General features: G+C 38.5%; 1 protein-coding gene across 2 annotated transcripts in view; it reads left to right on the top strand.

Annotated features, from left to right (window-relative positions):
- The first annotated feature begins 237 nt into the window (after window positions 1–237).
- LOC109256558 (zinc finger protein 573) overlaps window positions 238–15,948 on the top strand; it is a 43,002-nt gene continuing 27,291 nt past the window's right edge. The window contains exons 1-3 of one of the 2 annotated variants that reach the window (XM_053906373.1): window positions 238–316; window positions 4,360–4,440; window positions 11,949–12,014. In XM_053906373.1, coding sequence (XP_053762348.1) covers window positions 11,984–12,014 — 31 coding nt within the window. In that variant the 5' untranslated portion in view covers window positions 238–316; window positions 4,360–4,440; window positions 11,949–11,983. The remainder of the gene's footprint in view (window positions 317–4,359; window positions 4,441–11,948; window positions 12,015–15,948) is intronic. The other variant, XM_053906374.1, reaches the window with a different exon arrangement.

Here is a 15,948-nt window from a genome sequence, read left to right as displayed (position 1 = left end):
TAATAATGAATTAGAGAACATGAAATGTTCTTCAGTAAAATAGCTAACATATTAATATAGTATTACAGCATATTATTAAGTTTTTATAGAGATTATCTTTCTCCAAGATATTCATATTTAGTAGGTGATTTTCATACTCTGGATTTTACAATGAGAAACCAAGGCAATCAAATCTCATAGACTCTAAGAACATTTTCACATTTAGAAAATCTGAATAGATTCTGTCTTAAATTCAACAGGATACCTACCTTGGATACATAATTCCTACATTATGTATACTTATTTTAAGCCTGGACTGATATCATGATGAATAATGGTATGTATACCATCATATAAAGAACCAAATTAACCTGTTACCTACTGTTAGATTTTTGTGTAGATATTTAATTAATATAAATTCCTAGGAATAGAATTTGGGACAAAAAAATCAGACTCTTGAAGTGCCTGGGTGGCTCAGTCGGTTAAGCCTCTGACTCTTGATCTCAGCTCAGGTCTTGATCTCAGTGTGGTAAGTACTGGCCTCACACTGGGCTCCATGCTGGGCTTGAAGTGTGCTTAAAAAAAAAAATCAGATTCTTACTAAATGCTTTTAAGATATGCCTAACCATACCATCTTAGTATTTGGGTTGATAAAAAGACTCGAATGACATGGTTGATATTTTTATGTTCCTTTTGGTAAGTAAGGCGAACACTGAATGGAAATAAATGCATCTAAGTCCACTAGGGAGGTTCAGATACTGTGCCTTGGGAATTCATAAGGCAGTGATGTTACTCAGAGTAGCCACCACCGTCCGCTTACTATCAAATTATTCTGACCTAAAAAAAAGCACTGTGATGATAAGGAATTTCTGTTATAAATTTTTATCCTTTTAAATAGATATAATTCTTTAAGATACACCTTATTTTCATTTATTTGTTTGTTTACCCATCTACCCACTCAGCATGGAGCCCAACACAGGGCTTGGACTCACAACCCTGAGAGCAAGACCTGAGTGGAGATCAAGTGTATTCAGTAGTCTTTAATGTAGTCACAGGGTTGTATAACCAGTACCACTGTTAATGTGCCACTATTAATTATGTATAAGTACTTCATTTGTTTTTTTATGTAGTAAAGTGTACATAACAAAGTTTGGGGCACCTGGGTGGACCAGTCGGTTAAGTGTCTGACTTTGGCTCAGGTGGTGGTCTTGCAGTTTGCAGGTTTGAGCCCCACATCTGGCTCTGCACTGGTTGTGCGGAGCCTGCTTGGGATTCTCTCTTTCCCTCTCTCTCTGTCCCTTCCCCATTTGTGTTCTCTCTCCCTCAAAATAAATAAATAAACTTAAAAAAAGTATACCTAACAAAATTTGACATTTTAACCATTTTTAATGCACAGTTCTGTTGCATTAAGTACATTTGTATTGTTCTTGCAGCCATCACCACCATTCATCTTCAGAACTTTTTCATCTTCCCCAACTAAAACTCTACCCAATTAAACACTTCCCATCCCCCATCTCCCCCTAGTCCCTGGCACCCACTTTCTGTTTCTATGAATTTCACAATTCTAAGAATCTCATATAAGAGGAATCATACAACATGTGTCCTTTTCTTTTAAATATTTATTTATTTATTTTTTTAATGTTTTTTATTTATTTTTGAGACAGAGAGAGACAGAGCATGAACGGGGGAGGAGCAGAGAGAGAGGGAGACACAGAATCGGAAGCAGGCTCCAGGCTCTGAGCCATCAGCCCAGAGCCCGACGCGGGGCTCGAACTCACGGACCGCGAGATCGTGACCTGAGCCGAAGTTGGACGCTTAACCGACTGAGCCACCCAGGCGCCCCTTAAATATTTATTTTTGAGAGACAGAGACAGAACGCGAATGGGGGAGGAGGAGAGAGAGGGAGACACAGAATCCAAAGCAGGCTCCAGGCTCCGAGCTGTCAGCACAGAACCCAATGCAGGGCTCAAACTCACAAACCGTGAGATCATGACCTGAGCTGAAGTCGGCCACTTAACTGACTGAGCCACCCAGGCACCCCAATATGTGTCCTTTTGTGACTAGCTTATTTCACTTCATATAATGTCTTCAAGATTCATCCACGTTGTAACTGGTATCAAAATAACCTTCATTTTTATGGCTGCATAATATTCCCTTGCATGCATATACCACATTATCAGTTTATGAACATTTGGGTTTCTTCCACTTTTGGGCTGTTATAAATGCAAACATTTGTGTAAAAGGTTTTGTGTGTGTGTGTGTGTGTGTGTGTGTGAATGTATTTTTTATTCTTGGGTATACACCTATGGGTGGAATTGCTGGATCACATGGTATCTCCTTCATTACATGTTTTATTCTTATGATGTTACATTCGGCAGCTTTCTGGAGCATGTGACTAATGGAGTGGGAAATAGTTCTGTAAAGTAAACTTCCCTAAGGATATAGCAGTGAGACCAGCATCAATACAAGACTATTCTCAGAGACTATCCATATTTTTAGGCAGTAATCCAACAATAAGCATACATAAAAATCTTATAGAACATCATATTACTGGTAACTGAAGAAAACAACTGAAGAAAACAACCATTTAGCAAAATAATTCAAATTTACTGTACTCCTCCAAGACCAAGTAAACACTGTTTAAAAGAATGAACTTTGCACATTTTGGAAAACAGCTTCCACTTATAACAAATGTTCATATGCATATATATTTTAAGACATGGCCATTGAATTGATAACTTCATATACTTAAATTCTCATCAAAATCAAAATATATTGTATATATACACAGGGGAATATTATTCAGACATTAAAAAGAAAATCTTACCATTTGCAACAATATTGGTGGATGTTACCCTAAATGAAATAAGTCAGAGAAAGACAAGTAGCAATACTGTATGATCTCATTTATATGAGGAATCTAATCCCCCACCCCTCAAAAAAACCTGAACTCCGATACAGAGAAAAGATTGTAGTTGCCAGAGGTGGGGGTTGGAGGGTGGGTAAAATATGTGAAGGTGGGAAAAAGGTACACACTTCCAGTTATAAATGAACCGTGGGGATGTAATGTACAGTGTGGTGACTATAGTTAATACTGTATTATAATAATACTATATTGTATATTTGAAAATTGCCAAGAAAGCAGATCTTCAAAGTTCTCACCACAAGAAAAAAAATAACTGTATGGTGATGGGTATTGACTTAACTGAGGTGATCATTTTGTAATATATAAACAAATTTTGAATCCTGCTATATGCCTGAAACTAATATAATGTCATATGTCAGTTATCTGTCAAAAAATATGTAAGTTTTAGGTTAAAGTCTAATGCAACAGTATAATATCTCAAAAAAGTGGTTACTGAGGCACGACCTTCTTGAGGTTACCTTAGGTATTTTCTGTCAGCTTTGTTTTCTAAGTATCTAGTTATTTGATCCCTGGTGAAATTTTGAGATTTTATGATTCAGATAACATAACAATATTTTGGAACACAGACACATACACACGTATACACACATGTATATACACACACATACACTTTGGCTAAGATTAACCATGTGAGCTTCACCTTTCTTTTATTCATCAGTACTATGAAAGGTGTACATCAAAAGAAATCTTCAAACATATATGTCATTGAAACAGCAAAGAAACCTGTCTCTTGTATGTAGGCAATTATTACTTTTCAAGAAAAAAAAAGATCAAGAGAAAAAGACAAGCACTGTTAATGTATGGGTGTTTTGCTTTCTGGACTTTCTCTGTCTACTGAAATCTGATGATCTGTCAGTCTTTCAATATTGAAGTATGCATGTATCTTACAAATAATATAGTGTAAATATGGTTTCATAATGTGATTTTTCTACTGACAGTATTTCTGGAATATTTTCCATATCTTCATTATTTTTCCCTTACTTCACATTTGGTATGTGATATATTTCAGCAGTTTTTCTGGATTGTTGTACCCTGCCTGACCCAATTTAATGTCTTTTCTAACCTGTATACTTTTTCAACCTGTTCACCCTCACCTGATCCCAAAGCCAGGAAGTAAGGTGTGGTTTGGATGATGTAGGTCCTTTTCAGTCCTGAAAGCCGTGAATGAAGGGGGAAGCATGTTCAGGGCAGGACTGAGCAGCACAGTCTCAGGTGCAGAACAGCTTTCCCAAAATGGAGCACTGACCAGAAAGCTATCTGCTGAAATATCTGGATTTCCTGGGGATTAGGGGAAGAGTTTCAATTTATCTAAAATCCTTCTAATCTTTTGCAGTTGTGTGTGTTTGTGCTGAAGGAGATATTAAATAAAATGGAATGGAGAAGCAAACCATTTAAGTTGTTACATAGTAACACTAAAGCATGCTTGCTCTCACAACCTCTTTTTCCTTTCCCAGGTCTGGATTCTCTGTTTTTCTCCAGTAGGGAAACCCATAGGAGAACGGATCAGTTTTTGCAGACATCAAGCTATGACATATGTAAGTTGGTGTTTCCTTCTTGTTGAAATAATGTGATATAGATGTTTTCATTAGTTGTCCTAGAAGCTTCCTACCTAAAAGAACCCCAGTCAATTATGAACAATGGTTCCAGATAACCTCATGTTCTCCGTATGTGGCCCAGTCTCTTCCAACCAGTGTTTATGTATATACTGACCAGAGTATTCATTATCTCCTCTGTGCCTAACTTATTTTAAGAGCAGTGAAGGGAGAATGAAAAAGTAAAGTCCTGTAAAGAAATGATTTGAGCTTTGCAAGTCAGGATTATAGTTGATGAATTAGAGATGAGGATCCCATATGGCCAAACTTCTAAAGATTCTGACATTCTCACAGACGTGAGTTTTCTAGGTACATGTGACAAAGCCTGGTAATAAATGGTATCTGTCTTAGTGTAGATTGAGATTAATACTTTGTGAGGCTTTTAAAATTGAATAGACATGTGATTTAGAACTTGCAAATATATGGATCATGGGTTTTACTATTCGTTTTTATTTTATTTTGTGAGAGAGAGTGAGGAGGGAAGGGGCAGAGAGAGAAGGAAAGAGAATCCCAATAGGTTCCACGCTGTCAGTGGATGATGAGCCTGATACTCAACTGACTGAGCCACCCAGGCACCTGTAGATCATGGGTTTTAGTAAGGAATTTCTAAATGATAAATATCATGACTACTGCTGACTAGATAGGCTGAAACTAAATGACTGATAAAATTCTGGATCAATCTTAGTATCCTCTAACTCAGAAACCAGAAGAGTGTTAAGTGATGGCCATAAAAGAGAATAAAATCATAATTAGTAAGTTAACAGATCAAGAACTGTGTAAAGACCCTAGAAATGTTGTCCAACCTAATGCATACACCTAATCATCTCAAGATGATTAATTATAATTCTTAAGTTAGAATGCTATGCAGTCATTCAAAATATTTGTCAAAACAAGAAAACTGTGTGATAGGATTTAACATAAAGAACTTGAGGACTGAAGACATTCCTTAGTTTTCTCAGACTATTGTTTTTCTATCCCTTGTGACAATGTCTTTTTTTTTTCAAATGTAGTGTTTAGTCCATTTACATTTAATGTAATTACTGACACAGTAATCCATTTTATTTTGTTTGTTTCCATCTGACTTTTGTTCCCTTGTGTCTCAACTTTGTCTTCTCTTGCATTAAATATTTATTTAAAATTCCATTTTAACTTGTTTTCACTATGCTTTGTGCATATTTTTAGTGGTCACTGTCTGTATTAAAATATATATTCTAAACTATTCACAGTCTACTTAGAGTTAATATTGAACCACTTCACATAAAGTGTAAGAACCTTGCGATGCGTAGGTCCATTTATAGCCCCTATCTTCTATATTATAGTTGTCATATGTATTGTATCTATGTTCGTTTAAGACTATAATACCATGTCTTTAACAACATCTCTATTGACATGTAGTACATGGCACATATTTAAAGCATACAGTTGGATTCAATTTTTTTAATTGAGATATAATTCACATATAACATTATACATGGTTCCCAACTGAATTTTTCAACTTTATGATTGTGTGAAAGCAATACCCACACAACCATTTTGTTTTTCACTTTCAATATAGTATTAAGTAAATTACATGAGATATTCAACACTTTATTATAATGTAGGCTTTGTGTTGGATGATTTTGCCCAACTGTTGGCTAATGTAAGTATTCTGAGTTAGTAGGCTAACTGTGATGTTCAGTAGGTTAGGTGTATTAAATGCATTTTTGATTTATGAGATTTTCAGCTTACAGTGGGTTTATCAGGATGTAACCCCATCATAAGTCAAGGAGCATCTGTGTATTAGTTTCAGGTATACAGTATAATGATTTGATATTTGTTTACATTGTGAAATGATTACTACAATGAGTCTGGTTAACATCCATCACCACACAGAGGTACAAATGGATTCATTTTGAAATGTGTATATATTCATATATAGATAATGAATATAATCAGAATAATGAACAAATTCACTGCCCCCAAAAGTCTTTGCAATGCTTCCCTCCCAGCCCTCCCTGGCCCCTCCCACTCTGCTTCCAGGCAATTACTGATCTACTGTCTGTTAATAAATTAGGTTGCACTTTCTAGATTTGTACGTAAATAGAATTGAACAATATGTACTTTGTCTTATTTCTTCCATTCAGCATAATTATTTTAAGATTCATCTATGTTGTTGCATGTATCAGTTCAATCCAAAATATGGTTGAATAGTAGTATTCCATTATATGGATACTATATATAAGTATAATGCATTCATCCTTTCTCCTGTTGACATTTTGGTTGTTTCAGTTTTGTGTTATTATAATGAAAGCTGCTAAGACCATTGCTGTGAAAGTTTTTGGGTGGGTCTAAGTTTTTATTCCTCTTAGGTAAACTCTTAGATATGAAGTTGCTAGGTAGTATGATAGTTATGTGTTTGACTTTATTTTATTTTTTTAAGTTTATTTTATTTTAGAGGGAGAGAGTGCATGTGTATGCACGAACCAGGCAGGGGCAGAGAGAGAGGGAGAGAGAGGAAGAGAGAGGATCCTAAGCAAGCTCTGCACCTGCAGTACAGAGCCTGATGCAGGAATCAAACTCATGAAACATGAGATCATGACCTGGGCCAAGTCAGAAGCTTAACCAACTAAGCCACCCAGGCGCCCCATGTACTTGACTTTAGAATGAATTGCCAAGCTGTTTCCAATTTTTAAACCTATTTCATAGTCTCCTATTAATATGTAACGGTTCCAGTGACTCCACATCTTTGTCACTTATTTTCAGTATTTTGAATTTTAGCCACTCCCTTTAAGCCCCCCCCCCCCTTTTTTTTAGCTGAATGTCACAAATTTTGGTGTGTTATCTGTTCATTATTATCCAGGTGAACTTCTCAAGCTGTGGGTAAATGGAGAGAGATCACTCAGAGTGGATTCCAGATACAGAGACTTGGAAGGCCAGGGGGCAAGAAAGAGGATAGTTAAGAGGTGAAGGGGAAATCACAGGAATGTTAATTCCTTTGAATCTAATTAACGAACACCCAATACACAGAAGGCTCTATTCTAGTTGATGAGAACATAATGGTGGAATAGACAAAGTCTCTGCCTTCATGGGGGCTCTGTTCCAGTGAAAGAAGATGTGTGGAGATAGTGCTTAAGGTTGGAGCTGGGGTGGGAAGCCTTATTCTTAGGCATTTATGTAAACAAAAGGGTGAATTAAAAGTTTGTCTTGATAATGGCGGAGATTTGAGTTCTCCTGAATGAGGAGAGAGGATGAGACCTGACTGTGATCTGTGCATTGAATTTAGAAACACCTGGGTTCCAATCTGTATCTATCCTTAAACACTGATTTGATCTTGATAGTTATCTATCAATTTTCTCATCTTCAAATTTGAGATACAGATACCCACACTCCAAGAGCCTTTTGAAAAAAATTTTTAAACGTTTATTTATTTTTGAGAGATAGAGACAGAGTACAAGTGGGGGAGGGGCAGAGAGAGAGAGACACAGAATCTGAAGCAGGCTACAGGCTCAGAGCTATCATCTCAGGGCCAGATGCAGGGATCCCAATACACAAACCATGAGATCATGACCTGAGCCAACGTTGGAAGCTTAACTGATTGCGCCACCTGGGAGCCCAAGCCTTTTGAAATCTTAAAAAAAAAGAGGCCCTATAAACTGCCTAACACGTATTTGTTGTTGGGTCATTGTTTTGTATTGACTGCCCTCAACATTGTATCTGAAATTAGGAAGATACTATTTTGTTCCCAGCTGTGCTCACTTAGTATTTGGAGGATTCCAGATATTGAACTGAACCTTAGTGAGCCTTGGTTTTCTTGTCACTGAAATGAGGTAAAAACAGCACCTAACTTGTAGTGCTATTGCTGTTTGTCAACGGACATTTGAGAAGCTCTATATGCATAGTAAGAATTAAGAGTCAGGCTGTGGTCTTTCAGCCATGGTTTCAAATATGGATTCCATAGCATACTAGAAATGTATGATATAGGGCAGGTTATTTAACCAACTTCTACAAAATAGGAATAATAATAGAATTCAGTTCCTTATGTTGAGGAAAGTAAAGTTTAAGATCACTGCCCTTCACACTTTAAACCCTGACAGTTAAACACTGACTATGTTTTTATATTGCACAGTCACACTCCTTGGCACATAAAGGAATGGCTTGGATTTGAGGTTTGAAATCTGTCAAAAACCTGTACCCAAGAGGCATAGGGAAACCCCAATTTCTGGCACATTACGTAATGAGCTTTCCTAGTCAATAAATCTATCCAGGGCTATCTGAGAAAAATCCTTATCTGTAGGGCACCTAGTCCAGGAATAGGGGCAGCACCAGAGACTGAAATACAGTAAGTACCTTGAGGTGGCGAGGCTCTCATCTAGAAGATGGCCGCCACACTCTGAGTCCCTCCCACACACCCCTGGCCATTAGGATAGCACTGGACAGCTGCCCGAGACCCCAGACATGCCTACACGGCTTTAGACTCTACAGTCCCCTTTGGCTTTCTGGAAAGACCAGCCTTTTTACTGTTGCAGCCTGAGCAGGAAGCGCCAGCAGCTCTTTGCAGACAGGGCTTGGCTTGTTTAGGGGCAGGTCCAAAATTCAGTAAAACCCTTTGAACATGAGGCGCCCACAGCCAAGAATTCTCTTGAGGGCCACATTTACCAGAGGTCACTGAGGCCAAATTAACGGGGGGGGGGGGGGGGCGGCGAATGGGTGGTGCCCTGGGGATTATGGGGCCACAAGGTGCGATGGTGGTGTCAAAGGAAGAAACCACCGCGGGATGTCCTGTACCCATAGTCGATGCCAGACCTAAACCTGCAGTGAGATTAGAGGTCGAAAGTTTAGAGCTGCGCTAGGTCAGAGGGCCTAGTGGGTAGACACAATGTGTCACATTTGCATGTGCCTGAGAAGCAAAAGAGGGGATTGTGAGACAGGGTGACCGAGGGTGGGAGCGAGCGTGCGGTGTACGTGTCTATGTGTGTAACAGGCCCTGGGTGGGACTCCGGTGACGGCCTATGCCATTGTGACCCCCGAAGGAGTGTGTGATTGTGTGCCTTTGACTAGGAAGAATGGCCTTTATGTGAGCATGCATTGTGGCCTCTGTGCGTGTCTCTGTGCCCAGTGGTTATGTACTGGCTCCTCTACCCTCTCATTGCACAGCCACTGTGCAGCTGCAACAAAGAAATGACCCCGAGAGGTCACATTTTGCACTAGCATAAAATGAAGGTTTCCAGCAAGAAAGCGCACACCTCAACTTGGGGTAGTAAGTTTTAGAGCCTCAAGGTGCCCCTTAGACCAGGCTCTTGTAAAGACATTATGGGGCCATCAGAGTCACACACTCTGGCGGAAGCCCTGCCCTTGGTGCCTGTGGGAACAGCTACAAGTCCATGACGGCATCATTGCCACAGGTCTGACCCCAGGCACCCACGGTGAAATCAAATACAGGTTTCAGCACCCCTTCTGTTTCTGGGTTTGTATGTGAGGTTATGATTCACTTCTCCATTCTTGCCATTCTCCAAAAGAAGCAACACAAGGAGTAGGAAAGAGATGTTGCATTGTAATGCACGTTAAATTGTTGATGCCAAAAAAAAAAAAAAATCAAACTTCAGGTGAGTTTCCTTGTTCACACACAAAAAAAATTTTAATATTTATTTATTTTTGACTGGTTTAGGGGAGGGACAGAGAGAGAGAAAGGGAATTAGAGAATCCCAAGCAGGCTCTGCACTGTCAGCACAGAGCCCAATGTGGGGGCTCGAACTCACAAACCATGAGATCATGACCTGAGCCAAAGTTGGACGCTTACCCGACTGAGCCACCCAGGCGCCCCACAAAATTTTTATTTGGGTGTGGAACATTTGATTTTCTTTGTCTGAAGTGGGCTAGGTGGAGACAACCTTACGCCTCCCGTCCCCAGTCCATGATGGAAGTCATCGAGGTAAATCCTCCCTCAACAGTGGCTCTTATTTTCTCTGTCTTCTCCAGGTAATAATCACATATTAATTGAATGTCATTTGAATTATACAGTTGGTCTTTATTTTAGTTGGTGATTAAGCAAGGCAGCAGGGTTTATGGGGAATCACACACCAGGTATCTTTGATTTTCTGCAGAGGCCTACTAATCAGCAAATGACAAGGCATCGGCTTTGTGAAGCTTTTGGAAGTGGGATTATAATTGGGGATTTGAGGGTAGAGATCTGTGCCTACAGTGGAAGGAATGTGTTCAGGTGATCTCTAAGTTGTAATTAGTAGTACTAGTCAGGTGTTAACTTGTGGTCTGGCAGCCTGAGTGTTTTCAGGTATACCATTGTGTGGATTGTGAGGGGCAACGTGGTGTGATATTGAGGAGGATGGGCCCTGAATATCCAATATTTGGTTTGAATCCTGGCCCTGCCACTTCCTAGCTGTATGAGCTTGGTGTGTCCACACAGCCTCTGTGTTCCACAGTGCTCAGATGTACGTTATAACATCATAGGGATATAACAAAGATAAAAGTGTAAAGCTCATGGCAACAGAGCTTGGAACATAGGAGTGTTCAGTACATATTAACTGTTGTGATTCTGGGTGATTCCCCTCCAGGGTCCAATAGTAACGACAATATGAAGGTAATTGATGGTTATTTGCAAGGTAAGAAAATTATCCAGAGGCTCAACTGGTTAAAAACAGAGGTTCTAGGGGCGCCTGGGTGGCGCAGTCGGTTAAGCGTCCGACTTCAGCCAGGTCACGATCTCGCAGTCCGTGAGTTCGAGCCCCGCGTCAGGCTCTGGGCTGATGGCTCGGAGCCTGGAGCCTGTTTCTGATTCTGTGTCTCCCTCTCTCTCTGCCCTCCCCCGTTCATGCTCTGTCTCTCTCTGTCCCAAAAATAAATAAAAAAACGTTGAAAAAAAAATTAAAAAAACAAACAAACAGAGGTTCTTGATCTTCAATTCTTTGATTGCTCTTATGAGCTTTCCAGGGGCCCACAGATCACTTGAAATGGTATTCAGAAATGTGTATTTACTGATTATCAAAGGTAAATATAACCAAAATAATTCAGAAATATTGGTTTGGAAACAAAATGGTAATAATGGGTACAATCTTGTATAAAATGTTCAAAATTACAGAAATGGTTGAGTAAATCCGACTACATACTATATACATACATGAGATAAAATAACGTACAGCTAATGAAATTATACTTATAAAGATTCTTCATAAGAAGGAAAAATATATAAGGTAATATGAAGCAATATCCATGGCTATGAAAAGTATTACTCAAAAGCATTTTTAAATTATGTATGAATCTCATTTAACACTAGAGAGTTATATAAGACATTTTGCAAGGTTTGTATCCAAAATGGCATTTTAATTATATATGTGTGAAGGAGACATCTGTATCTACATTTATTGAGAATCTACTGTGTATAAAACTCTTTTCTATCTGCTTTTTACACATTCATTCACTCTGCTAATTCCACTTACCTGAATTATGTTCATTCACAGAAAAATCTTGATAGTGAAACTTTTGAATCATACTGATGATATTACTCAAGGATTGTCCCAGAAATGGTAGGTGAAATTTATTTCAATAACACTGTTTTTCCAATTCAGAGTTAGAGTTCATAGTTTACTTTGTAAGTGGAAAGATTCTCCCTATAATTTTACTTTAAGAGATATGTTGGATAATATTGATGCTGTATTTCCAGGTAGGAATTATATCTGACTGTTGCAGGAGAATCCAGTAACCTAAAGAATTAATGAACAAGCCAGGTGCCTGAATGGCTCAGTCAGTTAAGCGTCCGGTTTCGGTTGAGGTCATGATCTCACAATTCGTGGGTTCAAGCCCCGCATCGGGTTCTGTGCTGACAGCTCGGAGCCTGCAGCCTGCTTTGTATTCTGTGTCTCCCTCTCTCTCTGCCTCTCCCCTGCTTACACTCTCTCTCTGTCTCTCAAAAATGAATAAACGTTAAAAAAAATTTTAAATTAATGAACAAGAAAAATAAAATTACCCATGGTGTGTTGTCATCATGTCCTTCTCCCTCCCTGCCCCCCCACCATTAATCACCAATTATATATATATTTTTTCCAGTTTTTATCTTGATTTGATTATGTAAGGTGACAAAGAATTTCCTACTCTCAATTTATAAAAGGAATCCATAGATTTCATTATGCCTCTGTGCATGTAAAGAGAAGGCCCTTGGTTCCCTTCTTACTTGAAAAACCTTTCTGATTTTTTTCATCTCCTAGGAGTATAGATTTGTCAGTTTAAATCAATTACCAGAATATGGGGTTATTAGCTAACAGCATTTTAAAATCAATTTTTTAAAATGAGATTAAATATCATTTCACAGAGCATAGAAAAGATCTGGGGGGCACCTGGGTGGTTCAGTCGGTTAAGCAACCAACTCTTGACTTTGGCTCAGGTCATAATCTCACAGTTCACGGGTTCAAGCCCTGCATCGGGCTCCATGCTGATAGTGTGGAGCCTGCTTTGGATTCTCTCTCTCCGTTTTCTGTCTCTCTGTCTCTCAAAATAAATAAACAGTGGCACAAAAATAGACACTAAGATCAATGGAACAGAATAGAGAACCCAGAAATGGACCCACAAACGTATGGACAGCTAATCTTTGACAAAGCAGGAAAGAATATCCAATGGAACAAAGATAGTCTCTTTAGCAAGTGGTGCTGGGAAAACTGGACAGCGACATATGGAAAAATGAACCTGGACCACTTTCTTACATCACACACAAAAATAAACTCAAAATAAATAAACTTAAAAAAAAATCTGATGTCTGGATTATTCCAAGTATCTGTTGTATGAACAGTATTTCCAATGATGGATTTATATTAACAGAAACATGGGATAGATAGTAAAAGTTATGAATAATCAGATAAATCTCCACATTGTTCCAAAAAACAGTATTTAGACTCATGAAAGTTTTAATTTGCACCTGATCAGATTCTCTCAACTCCTTCAGGATACTGAAATGGTTTTTCTGAAACTGCCTGGGGCAGAGGCATATTTTCTCCCAACGTGTTTGAGAATATTTTTTGTTTATATTGTGTATTGAGAATTACATGCTTAAAGCCAGGCTTTGACATTTTTTAGTTCGCATTGTAAGAATGCAGACCAAAGGAACTTAAATTTTATTGTAAGGAAAAATGGAATTAGCAGAATTGTGTTTCTTTTAAAACAGTAAATTAAGGAACTTGGAAGTTTCTCCACTTCAATTAGTAATAACTAACTTTAGGCAATTATTTTATTACATATTTTATATAGATTACTTAATCTTCAGACTATTTTATATGCTGTATGATATTTTTTCCCAATTTGTCAATGAGACTTCAACGGACTGGCATGTTAGTAAATATCAGAGTTTAAATCTGAAATTCATGTCCTAAAAGTCTGACAGTGTCTATATTTATTACAGCAAGAGACTACCTCCCAAATATTGATTATTTTTAAAAGCTCTCTGCCTCAGTCAGTAATTCATCACACGTGTCTTTTCTTCACTTGTGTGAACCAATCTCATAATTATTGATAACCACATAGTATGCCAGAAGGTATTACAACATAATTTTTTTAATGTTTATTTCTGAGAGAGAGAAAGCGTGGGTGGGGAAGGGGCAGAGAGAGAGGGAGAGATGGAATCCCAAGTAGTCTTCGCGCTGTCAGCACAGAGCCCAACACAGGGCTTAATCTCATGAACCTGTGAGATCCTGATCTGAGCCAAAACCGAGTTGGCCACATAACCGACTGAGCCACCTAGACGCTCCAACAACATAACTCTTTTAATATGTTGCCTACTGTTACATGTTTTCAGTTTTCTGTTATAAAAAATTTCTCTGAAAAATGTTCTTCTGCATATAATTTGTGTACTTTTATTTTTATTTCCTTAGGATAAATTTTTAATAGTGGACTTTCACATAAGAAATCAGACATTTTAAGGGCCTACAATATTGTCTGATCCTGTAATATTAGCATTTGGCTTGATTAAATGACTAAACGTACTTCGCTGTTACTTTTAAATGCCAATAATCCAGCAAGGGACATAAACTATGAATAGAAACAAATGTAAATCAGTGTACAGTAAATACCACAAAAGACAGGTGACATACCTTGGGAATTCGTGGGAAAGTGACATTGGTTGGATTTGGGCCATTACTGTAACGTTGGAATAGGTTATACTGAGCCCATGGAATCTCTCTGAAGATAAGTGGGATTTATTCTGTAAACTTTGCCTTCTGATTTTTTTTCCTCAACTGATGTTTAGATGCAAAATGAGAGTGATAGGCGTATGAAAGACATTGTTGCTAGGGGCGCCTGGGTGGCGTAGTCGGTTAAGCGTCCGACTTCAGCCAGGTCACGATCTCGCACTCCGTGAGTTCGAGCCCCGCGTCAGGCTCTGGGCTGATGGCTCGGATCCTGGAGCCTGTTTCCGATTCTGTGCCTCCCTCTCTCTTTGCCCCTCCCCGTTCATGCTCTGTCTCTCTCTGTCCCAAAAATAAATAAAAAACGTTGAAAAAAAATTAAAAAAAAAAAAAAAAAAAAAAAGAAAGACATTGTTGCTAAATGTCAAAATAAAGCCTCCTTAGGGTCAAGAAGACTCAAGAGTTTTTTTCCAAGCTCAAGAAGAGAGTGTTTTAAAAATAAATGAAGTCTCTACTTTTTGGAGAATAGCTTCTTTTAACACATACATTTGTGTATGTATAAATTTTTAAGTTAACATATGGCCACTGTTAAAATAATTATGAAGTATATTTATTTTTTAATTATTTTTTTAAATGTGTATTGAGAGAAAGTCAGAGGGTGGGGGGAGGGGCAGAGAGAAATCCCAAGCAGGCTCTGCACTGCCAGTGCAGAGCCCGAGGCAAGGCTTGAACTCACAAACCCTGAGATCATGACCTGAGCCTAAATCAGGAATCAGGCTTAACTGACTGAGCCATCCAGGCTCCCCAATCATGAAGTATATTTAAAACCAAAAGAAAACCAAGATTACATCTGTTTAAAAATAGTCATGGTAACATAGGATTGTATAACATAACAAAATGGAAAAATTACCAAACCTTTCAATCTGTTGATATCCTATGCCTGTCTCCCAATGTCTGTCTCTTTTTAAATGATCTAATCATGTTGTTCTATTTTTTAAACTTATTTTTCTATTAATAATATTTGGAAATGCCCTTAAATATGTTTTCCTATTTAGCATTTAAGTTTATTTATTTTTGAGAAAGACAGAGAGAGCGAGTGAGTGGGGGAAGGGCAGAGAGAGAGAGGGAGGCACAGAATCCAAGGCAGGCTCCAGGCTCTGAGCTGTCAGCACAGCGCCCGACGTGGGATTCGAACCCACAAACCATGAGATCATGACCTGAGCTGAAGTCGGATGCTCAACCAATGGAGCCACTCAGGCGCCCCTCCTATTTAGCATTTAATGGTTGCTTTATAGTCTGTTGCCTGTATATTTGGTATTTAACTAGTCAGCTTGGCTGGACTCAAAACACA

Source organism: Panthera pardus, unplaced genomic scaffold, assembly GCF_024362965.1.
Source record: "Panthera pardus isolate Hobbes unplaced genomic scaffold, ASM2436296v1 HiC_scaffold_18, whole genome shotgun sequence".
NCBI lineage: Eukaryota > Metazoa > Chordata > Mammalia > Carnivora > Felidae > Panthera > Panthera pardus.
This window is presented reverse-complemented; position numbering and strand designations above follow the sequence as displayed.